We start from the raw sequence: 20397 nt of genomic DNA, 5'->3' as shown, positions 1-20397 counted from the left end.
ATTTACTAATCAATTCTTATTTGAGTGTTCATGGTGTTATGTGAAGCAAAGTTTTGGTGGAACGAAAGAAAGTGAAGTGGTTTTTTACTTTATCAGTTTTAATGAAAATCTTCGAAAAAGGCACATAATATGTGCCAGTTTTGGGATAAAATGGGATGGGTCCTATTTTATTCCTTATAATGGTCAAAAGCCTCATGACTGACCACGCAAAGTGACGGAAGTATGTGGACGACCTGTCTGCACTTGAGGTTTGCCGACGAAATATCTTCTTTGTCGAAGATGAAAGTGAACCCTATTAATCGTCAGTTATGACAGTTAATTTTTAAAATCCTCCCCACTTTCACAAACCCCATTTCTCCCAAAATTTCTGTCACATGCGTTAAACTACTTGGGGTGACAATTACTGCTGTCTTGAAGTAGGATGCCCATGTTCAAAACATCTTCCAACAAGCTTCCCCTTCGGTTTCCCTTCTAAAACTTTTGATAAAATATTCTTACCCCCTAAGGACCTTCTTCAACTTTATTGTTCTTTTATTCGGCCAATACTCGAGTTTGCCAGAACCAGACCAAAGACCAGAGATGCCAAAACGCAGTTTTTCGGAAATAATAATGATCCATTATTCGGTTGTCGGAGAGTAACGTCACGTTCCATTCATTTTTTTTTTTTGTAATCATTTTTGGCGTTCGGTGGGCAATTGTAATGATTGAATTGCGTTCAATTTTGTCGTTTTCGATATACCTTCGATGTAATAGGAACATCATAGGCTTATAGAGAGAGAAAGTTAGACCGCTAGATTTTGACCATTTCTTCTAATTTCTAAATTACTTCCCAAAATTTTCGCTGTCCAAACGGTATTCATTAGACTTTAATAATTGATTTGGTATTAATTGAGCATAATACTTATGCTTATTCAATTAGTATAATTAAGCTATATTGAACGCGGGGTAACTACTTAAAAAAGTCCTTGATTCATCAGCTTTAATACTGAAATTGCTCCTCGACTCCTGCTCTGACTCCTCGACCCAAGGATGCTATCTCGATGACTATCGATAGTCATCTCTCTGTTTTAGCTTAGTTCAGTTACCTTACTAGTAAAGTTATTGAAATTTTCTTGTACCATTTTTTTTTAGGTAAAACAGCTAAAGCAAACCATTCCATTTGCTGTTTGTGGAGCAAATACTTTAATAGAAGTTCGTGGAAGAAAAGTTCGAGGTCGTCAGTACCCATGGGGAGTTGTAGAAGTGGAAAATCCAGATCACTGTGACTTCGTTAAACTTAGAACGATGCTCATGTAAGTTGAGAAGTGATTATCAACTTGAATGGATCGAATAGCTTGTGCAAACTGGATTTGACATTTCGGTAGACTAACTTGCAAAAATACGGCCTTCGCGTGGCATGTGGGCCACTTAACACTCAACATGTGGCCCGAAAACCCTATTATGGACTGATAAAGCGTTGTGACATGTATAAAAAGAATATAATAGAGAAAATACCGGTATTTACGTAGTTTTTCGAATAGAAGTAAACTAAACTACAAACGTAAGGACTTGTTGAAAGTCGCAATTTTACCATTTGTTAATTTTCTTGATACGTCACGATTAAAATACGTTTTACTATTTAATCGGTAAAACCCTAGGTAATTTGTTGGTAGTTTTTCAGACGGGAGTAAACTAAGATATAGATGTAAAGACATCTGTAGAGCTCAGGCTGTAATGTTTATTAATTTTCTTGATTCCTCACGATGAAAAATTATTTTCTGCCCTTATATTTGCTTAAGTCCTAGGTAATTTTTCAGACCGGAGTAGACCAAGATAAAAATGTAAAGGTTCTATAGAGTCCATGCTGTAGTGTTCATTAATTTTTTTGATTCGTCAAGGTGAAAATATACTCCTACCATTTGAATCAGTAAAATTCTACCACTTATATGCACCGAAAACCTAAATTAAATTATATAATTTTATTATAATATATAAATTAATATATAATATTAAAATATAATATAATATTATAATTATATTATTTAATTATATAATTTTCTAAATTAAATTAGTTTCAAATGTCGGATCTGCTGCATGTCCGTGGGATTAATGTGATACTTTTATTTTATTTTTTGCTAGTCTGATAATATAGCTCTTACTAAAATAAGAATGTTGGACCAATTGTTAACATCTCTACTTGTGTGTCATCTTTTTCTGATTTGTTTAAATGTTTTCAGTTTCGTCAAAACGTGTTACCCTATGTCTATGGCTTGTGTTAGCCTGCATCTTCTTTTCTTGCTTCTACAAATAGTTTGCGACTGAAAGTTTTTGTATTAAAGTTAGTTCTACTGCATCTTTAAACCATAAAAATATAAAATGAAATGAAAAACTAAAATACAAGCCGTCATACAATTATTCAATTAATTGAGTATATCCTTGAGTTGTATACTAAGTTCCAAATTGCAAATGCTCAAAATTGAACCAATTGATCTGTTGATGAAGAGAGTTACCAAGCTATTCAGAAAAAAAAAACGATACATATTGGGTTAGTATTTTGTTAGATTAGTTAAATAAAAGAAAGAAGAGCGAAAAGAGATTAGTGTTAATAATTCATCTGCCTTTTCAATTGTGGCTATATATTATGATTATATATTGGTGTTTCAACAGTGATTTCATTTTAATTGGCCCTATTCCGACGGCCAACTTGGTCTATTGTAATTCTGTTCCTAGAAGTGGGTGTCTTATTATAAAAAAAAATAACGTTAGCCAAAAACTTAGATCCCTGCTGTGTATTAATAGAAATAGTCCTGAACTATATCCATGTATACCATTGACTCTAAAAATAGAAAAGGACACCTCAGATGCATTTAATCTTGAAGGCCGTAAAAATATCTTATTTTAGTAATCGCACGAGAAATTCGGGCGATTAACTATGACGTACGGAGTTTCGAAACTTATCGAAGTAGATAATCAATGTAGGTTAAATTTCACGTGAACCGAACCCTCTTTGAAATGAATTAGTATATCGGAGGTGGTGACTAACACAGTCTTAATAAAATTGAGTTTTTTTTACGCCCGTATGTTCAATATTCATAGATTGTTTTGATTTGAACTTCAGTTTTGGTTTGGAATGTTTCTAAAATTTAAGAAAAAACGAAAAAAGTTTCGCTCTTACAGCGGAAATTTGTGCAACTTCAAAATTTTGGGGCTATTTTCGAACGTTTAGGCCTCAAATGGCTCTTTGGCATTTTACTATCCTTAAAAACTATCATAGATTGTTTTTATTTGAACTTTAGTTTAGGTTTGGAATGTTTCTAAAATTTAAGAAAAAACGAAAAAAGTTTCGCTCTTACAGCGGAAATTTGTGCAACTTCAAAATTTTGGGGCTATTTTCGAACGTTTAGGCCTCAAATGGCTCTTTGGCATTTCACTATCCTTAAAAAATGTCATAGATTGTTTTTATTTGAACTTTAGTTTAGGTTTAGAAGTTTCGCTCTTGTTGCAAGAATCTGTTTAAAGAAAATCTTCAAAATTTGTGGGCTATTTTCGAAGGTCTAGGCCTCAAATGGCTCTCTGGCATTTCACTATCCTTAAAAAAAATAAACAAACAGAAAAAAAATCTGAACATCTATGTATATCCGGATAACAATCATATTCTAATGCTTTTTTTGAAGACATGATTTATATGTAATAACAGGAACAAGGAGCAACATATGTGTTTTTAGTTGTTTATACATTTGTTTTTCTCCTTGCTCATTAGTTCTATCCCCAGCTTTTTTTTTCAGTACTCATATGCAGGATTTACAGGAAGTAACAGGAGATGTACATTATGAAAACTATAGATCTGAAAGGCTCGCAAAAGGGACTGTCTCTGCTGCCAACTCAAGGAATAACGCTGTGTAAGTTTTTTTTTTCTTCTACTTTTCTAAGTAACTCAATATAATGAAGAACAGAAAAAAATTCAAAAAAGAATTAACTGGTTGTGGTTACCTTTTTCAAAGTGTGCAAATAATTATATCTGATTAAAAAGCCCAAATTCTGTCTTAAATTTACTTCCCTTTTTCGTTTTTGTTTCATGCAGTTTTTCATTATTTCACTTCACAGTGAAAAAGTAGCCCAAACTTGATTTCTCGGCATATAAAGCATAGGTCAAACGGGGCAAAAACACATGGATAACAACTAACATGAGCAAGTAGCCAATTCGAATTGAATGTGGTGGCCAATTCGAATTGAATGATACATGGGATACGTTAACAAAACCCAGGAAGTTTAATTGGGGTTTGCAATAAGAGTCAATAGGGTTGTGAATTTTATCAGGCTGAGTCGTTGTAGTATTTGAGGAAAAAAAATGATACATGGGATACGCTAACAAAACCCAGGAAGTTTAATTGGAGTTTGCAATAAGAGTCAATAGGGTTGTGAATTTTATCAAGCTAGAGTCGTTGTGGTATTTGATGCTGCTTGGAAATCTGCATAATACATAACGTACATACCAATAGGGGAAGAAGGCCCTCCGTAGATTGGTCCGAAGTGACCCTGAGAAACTGAAGTCGTTTACTTGTTTGTTGACGCTAGTTTTACGGCTGATGTCGGGTCAGAGTATATGATTTTTGAGATTAGCTATATTTCTTCCTTGTCTGAGTGAAAATATAGGCAATAAGGACTTAGTTTAGTAGTTCTCGATGAAATAAGGAACTTGAATCCTAAATCTAAAATAATTATTCAAAACAGCTTGCGTAAATGGTGGATTACGCCTTAATATTTACGGATAAATGATATAAGATGAAATTAGCCATGTGACAAATAAAACGAAGTAAAAAAAAAAACTAAATAGAAAAGGGACACTTTTTTAGCATATAGACTAATACAAGACCCCCCCTCCATCCCCTATCCTATGAACATGAATTAAGAAAGGCGCTGTTTGCTATAATATATATATATATATATATATATATATATATATATATATATATATATATATATATATATATATATATATATATATATATATATATATATCAAGCTCGAATTCAGGGCCAGTTTCACAAAATATCCCTGGGTTGGCTTTACAACGCTTTTTTTCGCCCCGCATGCCTTCTTCTTGGTCCCTTTGTGGAGTTTTTTTTTTTTTTCAAAAATATCTGAGCCGAACAAAATTAGATCTCTATTCTTTTTTTTATTTTTGCAACTATCTTCTTCAGTTGCCGCTTTCGACTCGCAACCGTACATTTCGAGTAGATATGGTGTTTTTGATATTTCTTCAAAAAAAAAAAAAAAAACAGCTTGTGGACAGGTTCCGTAAGCGTCGAGAAAATATTGTCCACTTTCCACTTAACTGTATAGCTTAATTGTGTTGGTTAAGTAGCTGAGATGTTATTTGTTTTTTGTGAATTTTTTCTTGTTTATTGTTTCCATTTTTATTTTATTTTTCTGTATTTTTGTACTCATCTAAGCGTATTTCATGAATGTTAAAATTTAGACTTTTTAATTCTAAAAAGGAATTTTCTGTCAGTTATTTGAACCAGTGGATTATTACCCTTTGGTTGCGAAATGTTGGGGGGAGTGGCAGGAGACCATTGAGAATAAAGATGAAGTTCACAAGAAACAGTGGCAGTTATGAAAGGGAGGGGGTTACATCCTTATGTAGTGACCTAATATTTATGCTAATGCTACAAACTGATTGCCTCAAATGGCCTGAAGTAGACTTTTTTTAAGTATACTTTTAGATTCCACCTTGTCCAAAGCATCTGCTCCGGGTCACCTGCTGAGAAATCTCCAAAGATATAAGTATTTTGAAGTCTCACCCTATCATATTTTTTATGACATCTTTCGTGGCACCTGACCATTAAAATATTAGGGTCTGATATGCCGCTAGTCAACCTTATGCATTGGTATTCTATAATTGTGTCTCTTGAACTAACTTTTAAGAAATAAAAAACGGATTTTCAGAAATACTTTCCCTCGGGGAACCATTGTAATAGATTTAGTGTCTTATAAACCTTTTCTTCAACAATGCCGGAAGTCTAAGTTGTAGTTACACAGTTTATATCCGTCCGGATTTCATGATCAAGCCGCGTAAACCGTTCTAATAAAAATTATCTACCGAGTTATGTCGAGCTACTGAGTTTTGCCTCTCAGGGTCTTTGAACTAACACTAAGAAAAAATTATACTATTTAGTTTTTGCTTTATTTATTTCGAATCATAGTTTTTCGCTCATTGTGAATTTTTATTTCCAGTGCATCCCACGTACAGAGTACAGACGACAAGTCTGAAAAAGATAAAATTCTCCAAGAAAAGGAAGCTGAACTCCAGAGAATGCAGAAAATGTTGGCACAAATGCATGCTCAGCTTAAGCAACAACCATAATTTTACAATTCTATTTTCAGCAAAATAATATATATTCTCTTGTCCACACAAGCTCTGAAGACTGGGAACATTTCTTTTTTATGTATTGCTTTCTTAATCGTTGCTTAATGCCAACTTGTTTGTTCATTGCCATTCTTTCTTATACCTAGTTTTGCCCATGGATTCACAAATAGGTTTTTATCAATGACTATACATGTCTAATATGTACATTATGAAATGTTACATGAGGCGTCAATTATGGGGGAGGAGGCTTGTGTCTCCCCAATTATATTTTTTGCCCCACCCCCTAGATTGTGCAAAATATTTTTTTTTTATTTTCATTGAAAAAATTCTGTTTTTTAGTTTCGTTAAAAAAAAAACAGATTTGCTCACCCTCCTTCCAGATATTTAAAAATACATTTACCCCCCCCCCCCCAAATTATCACGAATAGATGACGATGTATGTTGCTTCTTTAGAAACACAATTCCTTACACTGTTTTTGAAGTCTCTATTAAAGTGTTTTGATACAAATGTGGAGTTCATTTAACTAGCTGTAATAAGACTCAATCTTGTTCGACTTTATTTAAACTAATTATTTATGTTAAGAAATATTTTCAAATGTATATAAATAAACTATTACTTTTTTACACCTTTCTATTGCATCTCTCTCTTTTCTGTCTTAATAGAGGTTCTTATGTTAAATTCGGGTTGTTTCTTAGTGGGTTTTAACCCTACAAGCTCCTTTCTCTAGATAGATATTTAGTTGTTTTTTTTTTTGTTTTTTTTTGTATTAAGGTTCTAGTCTTAGTGTTTTTGTTGAGACATGTTTTTCTTCTTTTACAACTTGAATAAAGACATTTATCACACAAAAACTCAGTATCAGTTGGATCCGAAGTTAAGAGTATTAGCTACAATAAAATAGACAACGTTAATTAGTCAGTTGAATAGTCCATCTTTAACACAGCCTAGTTACCAATACAGTTATGAAAACTCCTATCTTGCCCATGAGAAGCTTTTGGTACAGAGCCCTGAACTTGGCGCCTCCTCCAAGCCCGCGCTCCGACGCGTAGATCGTATTACAATACCACAGGCGGGAATGCAGTTTTGTTTTGTTGCATACGTTCACAGCTAGATACCAATACCATTTTCCTGTTACCAATTAGGTACAAATACCAGTTTCCTGTTACCAATCAGATACTAATACCAGTTTCCTGTCTCCAGCCGCTAGCAAGAGACATTACTTTTTTGCCTAAATAAATGTATATAAAAAATATCTTTTGATCCTAGCTAATGGTAATGGGAGAATGAAAAAAGCCAAGAAAAGGGTTTCAGTTGCACTACAGACTAGTCTAATGGATACAGTGTTCAAGAAGAGAATTCTGCTTGAATACAAAAGATCCTCTTCTACTAGGGATTACATCTGAGTTTTTAACCGTATGTCATACAAAATGCAACCACAGAAGGCACCAAGGCTCGTTATGAGATAGGTTCATTGGGGGTACCTAAGAAGAGTCAATTTCCACTAGGTGATAGAACAGAGCAGATGTTAAATCTGATCGAATTAAAGGCGGTTCCAAAGAGTTGTTGTGATAATGGTTGGGTCATTGTAAATCCAGACCATTTGGATAACAGTGCCTAGACTTACGCAAAATGAAAAGCTCCAGGCAAGCAGCATTCATAATTTAATCGGAGCCCCTCCTGTTTGCAACCTACAAAAGAAATTAACAGAGTGAAAGAAATGCAAATGAACATATATTGTCTGTATATAACTGGAAATCCAATTTAATTGGCTTTGTTTTTGGTTGCTGTTCTCAGTTTTTACTGAATTTTACTCAAAATAAGGGGTTCAGTTTTAGGCATTTAGCTATGGGAGTGTACATCTTGAAACTTTTTTTTTTCTGACACCAAAGGATTTTCGGTGATCTCAACCGACAAGCGCTTATATCCTCTTTCTGTAGGGAAAGAGGGAATCGATTCCTGAGAAATCGTTGCTTATTTGACCCTCTGCAGCAGGGGCGTCAGTTGGACACGAAAAAGTTGAGAGAGCACTTGTGATTCGTATCGTAATATTGTTAACACCCTATCTTCTAACTGGTGTCTACTCATCTTGGATCGCTATCGTCTGCTTGTGTTCTTATAATTGTAATTAAAATAGTAGTTGGAAGGAAATATTCCTTTTGTGTGTGTTTTTTTTTTTTTTTTTTTTTTTTTTTTTTTTTTTTTTTTTTTTTTTTTTTTTTTTTTTTTTTTTTTTTTTTTTTTACTGGAAATTACTAAGAGTCGGTGTTCTTTTTAAAATGAATTATCCGTGGTTTGTCCTATTGCCTTATTTTTTACATTTGTTTAACCTCAGTTGAACGTCTACTTGTTTTAGTTGATATTTCGGCTAGTTTGAAACCCTCTTCCTCTCGATGCAGTTTCACATACGCCCAGTTGTTTTTTTTTTATTTGTGTCGCCTTTAGATGCTTTTTTATGTATACTGTCTAATAAGGATTAATATATTTCTTCTTTGTCTATAAATTTGGTCTACTATTTTTTAGAGCTGTGAAAATGGTGGTTTATTTGGATAACCGAGGTATTGATATACTATTATTGTCGAAACTGAGTTTTCTGGAATAACAACGAAATAATACTCAAACTTGAAGAACACTTCTATTGTGCCAGCCAGATTCTTTCTTTGATTAAGTTAATTGAGCAGGTTCGAAACATTGGAATTAAGTTTTGATATAAAAAAGTCTATGTCGTACCTGAAAGCATTGTATTAAGTACCGGGGCCAGTGAAACGAAATCTTGATTGTTTGAGTTGGTTCTGAAGAAACCATCGCAATTATACACGCCTTACAAAACGGGGACGCTTGGAATCAAACTATTAATGAAAAAGACATCCGAATGGAGTTGTAGAGTTTTGGCAGTAGTGGAAACTAATTAAAAAAACGGGAACGATAAAAAAGAACGAGAATGGTAAATCAGCCAAAAATTAACTTAAAACGTTTGGCGACAAACAGTTGAAGAAGATGTAGAAATTCTCTAGGAATCAAAAGATTCTTAATGTATGAAATGCAAGGGCGTCGTTTGGGAGGGGGGTCTGTTGCCCCTTCAGTAATATAGAAAAATTTATTATATATCCCATGCCCCTTGACTATCCTGTTATGAACCGCTCTTGCCCCCCCCCCCATAGAAATGATGGAGACCCGTCCCTGATGAAATGTTATGGATGAAAAACGTCGACATAATTTGTTAATCAATTTTGCTTATTTAGTTTCACGGGTCAACGTGGGAACACTGACAAAATATAGTGCTACCGAACAACCGAAAGAAAAATTTTAGGAAACAAATGGATTACAGGCGGTAATATGCCTAAATTCACTACAGATGGCGCAATTGTTTTTATTTTGGTTTCCTTGGACGTTAAATTTGGTATTTTTATAGAGACAGTGTCAAATTAGCAAAATTATATTTTAAAATAGTAAGGTCCTTGTTTTCCTATAATAATTAACAGTTTACACTGAAATATGAGTCCTCTAGCTATGGAGCTCCATTATAAGCCTTAGGGTTCTTACAATGTCTGGTTATGCCCTGTTTTCGCCAGTTCATTTGTTACTAAATTCGAGAAAATGTATAAATAGGATGGGGAATCTAAAGTAAAAAAAATTTTTAATGTAAACATTGGATAGGGATTCAAACCAGTATTTCAAAATGAATATCAAAATGCAACATACAACTATAAAACACAAAAGTTGTTAAGTATCTCCTTGAACGATGAAATTTGCTGCTTTTAATTCTTGTTTGTAGTGAGGTATACAGACCACCATGAGGTGGTATGCAGAACAGCTATTGTGACATGGGTAATCCAGGGAATAACATATCGTTATCAGAAAGGGTGTTCGAAAGCGCAGGATGGCTGACACCCCCCCCTCCTTCATTGCACTTCCTGGTTGAGGGGCTAAGACACCGATATTAGCAACGCCAGTTTGGACTAAGAAGTCTTGTGCGTTTCTTTACTCTCACCTTTATACATCAACTTCTTTTTTGTTTTATTCAAAACCTTGTTCCAAAAGCAAAATTTTTTATTCCTTGAAGTTTCTGATTTTCGCTCTAAAAATCCTGCCAGAATTTTCTTCAACAACGTTTCGAATTATATCAGAGTATAATTATTAGTTAGAACTTCTTACAAGCTCGTAGAATCTCAATTATTAATTGAATTGTAGCTAACAAGCTCTGTTAGGATGGTAGAATGGTAATCAACCGAAGTTACATGCTAAGTCGTGCACCTTACTTTGTATGATGTCAACCCAATTGAGTCACCACAAATTAAAATTCTTAAAAATTGGATTTTGTTTCTTGTACATTCTGTTTCACAATACCGTTGTAAATGACAAAGATAGGTACATGCAAAATTTGTCATTGTCGGTCGCATATTTAGAAAGGCTAGGGAGAATTTACGAACCGGTGCTGCTATCCCGGTTTTTGTTCTAATATTCCTTATAGCAAGCTTCCATGAGCTCTCTCGTTTTTGTTTACAGGAGCAATTTCATAACTCAAGCTTGAAGGTTTTTACAGCTCATGGTCAAAGTCATTGCTGCAACAAAGCTGCTTAAATTTTTGGACATTTAAATATCCAAAAAATAGTGAGATTCAGGGGGTTGTGCTGCCTCGGAGGCCATCGTTGGTACATGTATGGAGGAGATCCAGGAAAGGAAAAGGTCTATATTTCACAGTCTGTATTTCCAAGCATATTTTTGCATACAATATCCCCTGTAAGCAGTTCTAGGACATACAAGGACACCAGCAATTTTCAGGAACAACGTTGGTGACTCGCCTATGCGTCCAATTTTTTCATCAATGAGATTGTTAGAGATTTTCAAAAGTGGCGAAAACAAGAGAGTAAGATTCCAGATGAGTGCTCACCGGAATATCTGACGCCTCAGACAACTTGACTGTGCGACAACTTTATTAGAAGTAGCGACTGTTACGTGGCCGACTATAGAAAGAAAAACTTTGTCCCATTATTTTTATGCTTGGGAGAAACCACCAACAAGCTCCAGACCAGAGTTGGAAGTTAGCCTTGGTGTTGTTGAGGGAGGGGGCAGTCCCCCCGTAAATTGAAAAGAACTATAATCTATTAAGTAGCTTTAAAATTTTAAAAGCTCGTTTTAAGTGTCAAATTTGCTATTTACTTTGAGCAGATAATTTTTTAATTAATCCATGCTCGTTTTTAACATAAGGAAAACGAGAAAAATAGGGGTCCATTACACTTCATAGTATGTTTCACATTAACATTTTTCCAAATATACTGCCTTTTAAATCATATCATCAAGTAAAAATGGGATTTTAGTAAATGGCAAAATTGAAAAAATGTTCTATGCTTCCTGTTTCGCCACATTCGCTCAGGTCAATTTTTTCACCTGATATTTAATGTGCTTTTGCTTCCTAAAATCTATCAGTCCAAGATTAGATTCGCTTGTTAACTTTCAAAAGTGGAAATGAAAAGTGGAAAACTTTCAAAACCTGCACTTACGACAGAAATGGGATCATTGAAGAATAAGAAAATATACACAGTGAATATAATTCCCTTAATGAAAAAGAAATCATTGTAAAAGAAAATAAGACTTATCACTTTTTACACTGATATTCGTACGCTAACTAGATAGGTCAAATCGGATGTAGCTTGGTCAGAGGGACTCCAGTTCTCTTATTTGTCATCAAAATGCCTGATAAGCGCTGATAACCTCCTATTCCTTATGTTTCGGATTCACATACTAACCCATACATGTAGAACCGCCTCTACGGACAATACCATACTGACTTCTTGCTATTTTCGCTTTTCTAAATATTTTTTTAATCAGCTCCAAAAGGAAAATTGACATAAATGCGCTAACAATTAAGACTAAAATTAGTCGCATTTTACACAACGCCGGCACTACTTTTGGGACATTTATCTCTGCATCAGCATGCTATAAGAAATGCCTGCTGACAATAGAATAAAGTGAATTTAAACAAAGTATGTATACTTTTCTCACAATTTAGAGATTTTTTTGGACGAATAAGGGGTATCAACCCATTCTTTTTTTCTATTGTTGTCAATTTTATCGTGCCGCACTAGGAGACCGAGCGTTGCTTGTAAAGGGATCTATATACATAAAAACATTAGTCAGTGTAACCCCACTCCGGAAATGTATACCCCCACACCCTGATTTATGCAAGAAATTTTTTTATAGAATTCTTTTTTTTTAACAAAGATACAAAGGGAAAGGTAATTTCTAAGTTCTAGGACTCAATTATCCCTTCCAGTTAGTATCCCTGGTAATTTTTTATTTATTTAAGGTTTAAGCCGCAATGATGGCAAGAAATTCCAGATTTTCAGGATATTCTTTGTCAATAGTGCCCAACGGACGAGTTAATAATTTATTTTATTTTCCGAATAATTGCAAATTTGAGATACGGTCACTATATAAATATGGGAATATGTCACAATATAATGTCACACAATCTGTGGCAATACTTTGACCTATCCTGTATTTACATCTTTGCTTAAACAGTGCTATTGTCCTGGCTATGATTTTTTTTTTCGGTTGTATGTGGCTTGCCGACATCAATTCTATTTATTATAGAAATAGGCGAACCCACCAAAAAATCAATTTAATAAAAGATCATAAATAATGTTTCAATAGATCCTATATACAAAAGTTTAGTACAACAAATTAAATCTAACAGAGTCGAGAGAGAGAGAACGGCTTATTAAATAACTTTCGCAGCTCTTGGCTAATTTGCTGTTGCAAAAACATAAAAAATAAAAGTTATGTACTGTTAAATATAGACGTAAAAAAAGGCACAAATGAATTACAATATCGGTTTGTCCGTGCACGTATAGGAATCAGTTTGGACTTCTGTCTGGTTCTGCGGTCAGGTGGGCCCGTCTACGGGTAAGATGTCTCGATGGGCTGGGTCTAAAGATGTCTCGATGGGCTGGGTCTAAAAGCAGTGCATTTCCAAACCTCATGATGAGATCATACAATCTTTGTTCAAGGCACTGAATATTTGATGTAATGAGTGCTTTTTGGTAAGGAATATCTCTAGAACCCAGGATAATCCTAACTGCCCTTTTTTGCACTAACTCTAGGTCGTACATCAGGTGAGCAGTGTGTAGTAATGAAGGGCCCAATACAGGCAAGGTATACTCCAAGACTGGTAACACATAACATAACAAAGATATGCACGGAGGAGACTTGACATCACAACCAAAGCGAAGCATTTTGGACAGTGTTTGAAGTGAAACATTACCTTTTCTAATTAGAATGTCAACAAGCGCGGCGAAAGAACAGTCTCTGGAGAAAGTAAAACTGAGTATCTTCACTTCTTACACGACAGAAAATGAGATTTCAAGTTTTCTTTTTAGGGGACAAAGTCGAAGAATTTTGACTTGGTAACGTTAATGATAAGATTGGACTTGTTACATTGGGAATTTAGTTGGTCAAAAATGTCACTAGCAAACTGGTCTATAGGAGCATTACCCTCAAGTAGATAAGTAAGCACGAGAGATAAGTCATCCACAAACTAATACCTGTCTTTACGCACGCTAAATATGTAGTTGATCACAGCAAGAAATGTTATGCCTGCGAGTTTGGGGCCTGTGCAGGTTATGTCACTCCATTCGGAGTCAATGTCTTCTTCATGGAGGGCAAATAGTTTCTGTTGGCGTCCAGACAGAAAACCCAGTACAATTGACAGAGTTTGACGCGTTGCTCCCATTCGCTTTAAGTTCAGGGATACAATGAGGTGAGATAGAAAGTCAAACGCTTTGTGAAAACTGATCGTAGCTAGATCAACAAAATGACCCTGGGTCTCAAGCCGCTTTAGAATGCGATCGACCTTGCTTCAGTATACGGTCGGTATATGAATGTTCAGCTTTTTGGTAGTCCTCCGCATTGATGTTTGTCTATGGATTCACGAATTTGAGACAACAGGTGGTGGAGTATGAAAGTCTTTTATTTTTGCAAAGCATGGGGTTAAGGAAATGGGTCTCATGTAATCACAGCTTTGGGGGGGAGTATTTTTGGAATAATCTGTATGTGTACTTTCTTCCCCGGTGAGGAAAACAACAGATGCAAGGCATTGGTTAATCAAAATGGTGAGTGGGAGAGCAAGGAACAAAGTATATTCATGAATAAGTTTGGGAGGGATCTTGCCAGGAAAAGGTGAGATTCCCGTCTTCATTTTTCTTAGTTAATTGTAAAAAACGAACTCACTTAATTCAATCAAACATCTGTGGGGCAATCTTCGAGCAGGGATCCTGTTTCCTGGGTATTCACAAGAGGAAATGTGGTACATATAGAGGTTAGGAGGGCGTTAACGGCACGGGACCCAAGTAAGCGCCCGCGGATTTTGGCTCGCTCGCGGATTTTGGCTTTTATTGCGGGGGTGATCCATGGTTTGTTGATTCACTCAGGGTCACTGTTTTTGTTGTGAATATTTCACAATACTTGGAGGAACGTACCTCATTGAAAGCACTTACTCTCTGCTCAAGGGTACCGTCCATGAACACTTCAGGGAAATTGTATGTAGCAAACCACCGGCCATATTCACGTATAGCCGACTCTGTTACGGGCCTTGTTGTCACTTGTGAAAACATAGGTTTCTTCACCGAAGTTTTGGTTTGAATATCAAAACATGGTGATCAGAAAACCCAATTGGTCCTAGGGAAGTAGGGGGGAGGTAGGAGTCTTCGGTGTTCGTTAGGACAAGCTCGAGTGTACTGCCGGATGAGTGGGTGGAGATATTGACAATCTGCTTCAGAGAGAGGCTGGCCGTAAGCTAACTTTTTTTAGTCTGGTTGAAATCCCCAGCGATTATAAAATCAGGACAGCTATATCTGCTTCAGATTCAGTCGGCTGTAGTTCAGAGGTAAAAAACAAGATCGTGCCAGTTTTTAGCGCTCTCTGGGTAGTAAACGGGCGCGAAAATCAGACACGAAAAGCGGCGAGATAGACATGAGTATATTTACAGATTACCCAGATAACCTCATGATTCGCGTTTGTATATTCAGAATGGAGTTTGCATAAAATATCCTCCACACATAGATAGCAACAACTCAAACGAATCAGATGTCACCTCTACTACTGCGCGTGCTGAGGAACGAATTATATCCTGTAATTTGTCGTGAGGCATCATCAAGGTTCCAGATTTCCGTCACAGCAGCAACAGCTGCGTTTTTACCTCTGAGTAAAACTTCAAAATCTTTCAGCTTGTTACAGAGAGATCGGCAATTTACCAGAAGGAAGTTCGGCATGGTCCAATGGGGTTTTATTGGACTCAGGATGGGTGGAATTTCTTGGCTGATGCACAGGGGGATTTCGTCAAAATGCTTTAGCCTCGGAATTTCGACTGTCTTTGTTAGCGAAACGTTTACCAGTGTTCGACAAGAGACCAACATTAACGATTGGAGGTTGTCACAGTTTTTAACCCTTGTCAGAATAGCACATCCCACACGCCTTCTTCTTTCATTTCTCCCTGCTCGGCATCCGCGTTTCCTTCTTTTCGCTCTATTCCCACCATTGGGTTGTAGAGCCATCTGCATTTTTCTTCATTAGGTTGTGGACTCGCCAATATTAAAATAGATAGCGCTAAAATGGCATAATGAAAATGCAGACTATTTCAGTTATGAAGATGCGAGTGCGCACAAATATAAAGCTAAACAGAGGTAGATGCTTTGCTAGACCGAGTAAAAATCGATTCCAAATTAGAAGCAAATGAATAACGCGATACCCGGGGCTATTAGAATAGAGCTTGGTTGAATTATGGGATTGAGCATTCTGTGCTGAGTGTTAGGGGAAGTGGAGGAAAGATATGTACTGCAGCATTAGTGGTGAATCTGATTGAAAAAAGCCGAGTTTACACGACAATCATCTTTGCCCACCCGAAAGCTTGTTTACGATGTACTACTGTCGTCTGCAGCAGCTCATTGCTGACGATGTTACCATATGCCAAGCACCAGCACTTATATTAATGATTGTTTAATGTGTGTTTATAATGCACAGCGTAATGTTTTTACATTAACCAAGTAGCGTATTTGTTAAATAGTTACTTTTTTTTACTACCGCTTGAATAGCACCTACTTCAATATCACCCCAATCGCCTCCCGCCCCCCCAACAAAAATACTGTAGCTACGCCTCTGGAAGTTAGATAGTCATAACGTTAACACTGCTATACACATCTTTACAATAAAGTCCAATTCAAGTCTGAAGACTTCTTCAGAATATCTCCTGAATCTAAGGACTTATCTCTTTGAAGAAATTTTTTCTGTATACAGGGCAATGAGTCTTCAAGCTTGGTGGAATATAAGTATTGTTTTTTAGTTTTCGGAAAGTGAATTGTGATATATAAATGCTCTCGTGTTTAAAATCACTTAAAAAATGCAAGATACATACTGTTTTTATTTCAACGCAACAATACACAGAATAAGGAAGAAAAGGCAAAGTAAATAAAAAATCTCTTATTGTATATCAGGTTAGGAGGCGAGAAAATATTGCAGTGACATTCACGGTTAAAATTATGCTAAAAAAACCTTCCTATTAGAGAACCAATGCAAATCAATTTTCTTGTTTTAAATCTAACCAGATTTTTCACATCTAATCTAATTTTTTTTAAAATGGTTTACGTTTTGGGTCGATTCACTTGAAAGTTCTGCGGTACACCAACTCTTTGAATTAATTTATAATGATAAATCCAGAGGGTGCCAATTGGGAGGAGGGAACATCTGCCTCTCATAGATCTCTAAACAATACATCTTTACCAAAAAATAAGTTGAAGAAAATCCTTGCCCCCTATTTTCCCAAAATTGAAACCAATCCTTGAAAAATCCGCCGTCAGTGGGAATTCATCCATAACCTCCAGCACAATAGGCAGGTTTCTTAACCCCGCAGCATGTCCGAGAAACTTAGTGTCTGACCTAACAACCATTCACCATAACCTTTCACGGATGGATCCCCTCCCCAATAACGAATAATTATATTGTAATCTGTTGATTTATTCACATATTTCCGGTTACCTATTAGCTCCGTTGAGGAATAACATGTTGTTCTCTTTAGAAATTCGTTGTTCAAACTGGGGTGTGCTATTTGACAACTCATGTAGGATTATTATTGTCTTCGGTCTTCAGATGACTACCAAGAAAATGTGAATAACAGATCCATATTGGCTTATTTTGCAAAGTACTAAGGGCAATAAAAACAACCAAAATGCACGGACCTGGTATTAAGCGAGTTTGATTCCTTCTCTGGACCAAAGACAGCAGAAAATTCAAAAGATTACCAGAGTCACTTAGCAATTCTCAGCTTAGATATAGTAATTTGCATCATTTTAGTTAAAACTGAGTATACTAATCCACTTCTAGTACTAGATATTTTAGCCACATTAGACTGAGGATGGTCACGTTTTCTTCGGCTCCCAGTCTTCTTTGCTAACTCTGGACGCATGAAAAAATTGTGAGTTCTTTTCAATGGAATGTTCTAAAGGGGTGTAAAACGGTAGTCCATTAAAAATGACAAATTAGTAAAGGGATTCATTTATTTGGGGAAAAGATCAAGACTCAATTAAGAGGCACCATACAATTCTTTCCGATTAAATTCAATTTTGGTGCCAGTGTATGCTGTAATTTTGATTCTGCATTTCATCGAATAATTTTAATAACCTTGATTTGAGAGAATTCATTAAGATGTTACCTCGAATTAACTCGGATTACCTAAAGCTATTGAATAGACTTATGCAATGGTTAAAAAGAGTTAAAATGAGGGTATGACTATGAGCTCTGGAAGCCATGAAATAGTAAATAAAAAATTCTCACGAGAAAAAATAATTCAAACTACACATAAATCATCGTTGTACTCCAATTGTAAGAAATACAATCAAAGTCATTGGTGTTATCTAAGCTCTTCATCTTTTATCCTCGACCAAAGCTTTTAGTTTGACATGAAGTAGATAGGTTCACACTAGTTGCGAAGCGATTTCCCTTTTCTACAACTGAGCAAAAACAAGAGCCCATTTTCACAAGAATGTGAATTGGATGAAAGTCGCTCACCCACATGAACCTGCATTTTTGCGCTAGTTTTTAATCTGACATGAAGTAGAAAGGTTTACACCACTTGCGAAGCGATTTCTCCTTTCTACGACTGCGCCAAGACAAGGGTCCATTTTCACGAGAATGCGAATTGGTTGGAAGCCGTCCGCCAACATGAACCTGCGTTTTTGCGCTAGTTTTTAATCTGACATGAAGTAGAAAGGTTTACACCACTTGCGAAGCGATTTCTCCCTTTCTACGACTGCGCCAAGACAAGGGTCCATTTTCACGAGAATGCGAATTGGATGGAAGCCGTCCGCCAACTTGAACCTGCGATTTTGCGCTAGTTTTTAATCTGACATGAAGTAGAAAGGTTTACACCACTTGCAAAGCGATTTCTACTTTCTACGACTGCGCCAAGACAAGGGTCCATTTTCACGAGAATGCGAATTGGATGGAAGCCGTCCGCCAACTTGAACCTGCGTTTTTGCGCTAGTTTTTAATCTGACATGAAGTAGAAAGGTTTACACCACTTGCGAAGCGATTTCTCCTTTCTACGACTGCGCCAAGACAAGGGTCCATTTTCACGAGAATGCGAATTGGATGGAAGCCGTCCGCCAACATGAACCTGCGTTTTTGCGCTAATTTTTAATCTGACATGAAGTAGATAGGTTTACACCACTTGCGAAGCGATTTCTCCTTTCTACGACTGCGCCAAGACAAGGGTCCATTTTCACGACAATGTGAATTGGATGGAAGCCGTCCGCCAACATGAACCTGCGTTTTTGCGCTAGTTTTTAATCTGACATGAAGTAGAAAGGTTTACACCACTTGCGAAGCAATTTCTCCTTTCTACGACTGCGCCAAGACAAGGGTCCATTTTCACGAGAATGCGAATTGGATGGAAGCCGTCCGCCAACATGAACCTGCGTTTTTGCGCTAGTTCTTAATCTGACATGAACTAGAAAGGTTTACACCACTTGCGGAGCGATTTCTCCTTTCTACGACTGCGCCAAGACAAGGGTCCATTTTCACGAGAATGCGAATTGGATGGAAGCCGTCCGCCAACATGAACCTGCGTTTTTGCGCTAGTTTTTAATCTGACATGAAGTAGATAGGTTTACACCACTTGCGAAGCGATTTCTCCTTTCTACGACTGCGCCAAGACAAGGGTCCATTTTCACGAGAATGCGAATTGGATGGAAGCCGTCCGCCAACATGAACCTGCGTTTTTGCGCTAGTTTTTAATCTGACATGAAGTAGAAAGGTTTACACCACTTGCGAAGCGATTTCTCCTTTCTACGACTGCGCCAAGAGAAGGGTCCATTTTCACGAGAATCCGAATTGGATGGAAGCCGTCCGCCAACATGAACCTGCGTTTTTGCGCTAGTTTTTGAACGTGCGTTTTTGCGCTAGTTTTTAATCTGACATGAAGTAGAAAGGTTTACACCACTTGCGAAGCGATTTCTCCTTTCTACGACTGCGCCAAGACAAGGGTCCATTTTCACGAGAATGCGAATTGGATGGAAGCCGTCCGCCAACATGAACCTGCGTTTTTGCGCTAGTTTTTAATCTGACATGAAGTAGAAAGGTTTACACCACTTGCGAAGCGATTTCTCCTTTCTACAGCTGCGCCAAGACAAGGGTCCATTTTCACGAGAATGCGAATTGGATGGAAGCCGTCCACCAACATGAACCTACGTTTCTGCGCCCTGACATGAAGTAGAAAGGTTTACACCACTTGCGAAGCGATTTCTCCTTTCTACAGCTGCGCCAAGACAAGGGTCCATTTTCACGAGAATGCGAATTGGATGGAAGCCGTCCATCAACATGAACCTACGTTTCTGCGCCAGTTTTCAACAGTTGTATGTTTTTGCTTCCCTCACCCTCTTATCCACCTTTTGCAGAACTTTACCAAGACCTCCGGTTCAACTCTGGCTTGAGACCAGAGTAAACTGAATGGAGAAATCCACCTTTTTGTTGAAAAATGGTTGCTTTCACGGGGATGACAGGCAAA

At 36.7% G+C, this 20397-nt stretch overlaps 1 protein-coding gene across 1 annotated transcript in view; it reads left to right on the top strand.

The window, feature by feature from the left end:
* Positions 1 to 7198, top strand: part of LOC136025985 (septin-1-like) — a 56978-nt gene extending 49780 nt beyond the window's left edge. The window contains exons 6-8 of the mRNA XM_065702121.1: positions 1132 to 1292; positions 3765 to 3878; positions 6217 to 7198. Coding sequence (XP_065558193.1) covers positions 1132 to 1292; positions 3765 to 3878; positions 6217 to 6346 — 405 coding nt within the window. The 3' untranslated portion in view covers positions 6347 to 7198. The remainder of the gene's footprint in view (positions 1 to 1131; positions 1293 to 3764; positions 3879 to 6216) is intronic.
* Positions 7199 to 20397: the final 13199 nt, after the last annotated feature.

Source organism: Artemia franciscana, chromosome 4 (assembly GCF_032884065.1).
Source record: "Artemia franciscana chromosome 4, ASM3288406v1, whole genome shotgun sequence".
In the NCBI taxonomy this organism is placed as follows: Eukaryota; Metazoa; Arthropoda; class Branchiopoda; order Anostraca; family Artemiidae; genus Artemia; species Artemia franciscana.
Note: the sequence above shows the minus strand (reverse complement) of the source record. Positions and strands in the feature narration are given on the sequence as shown.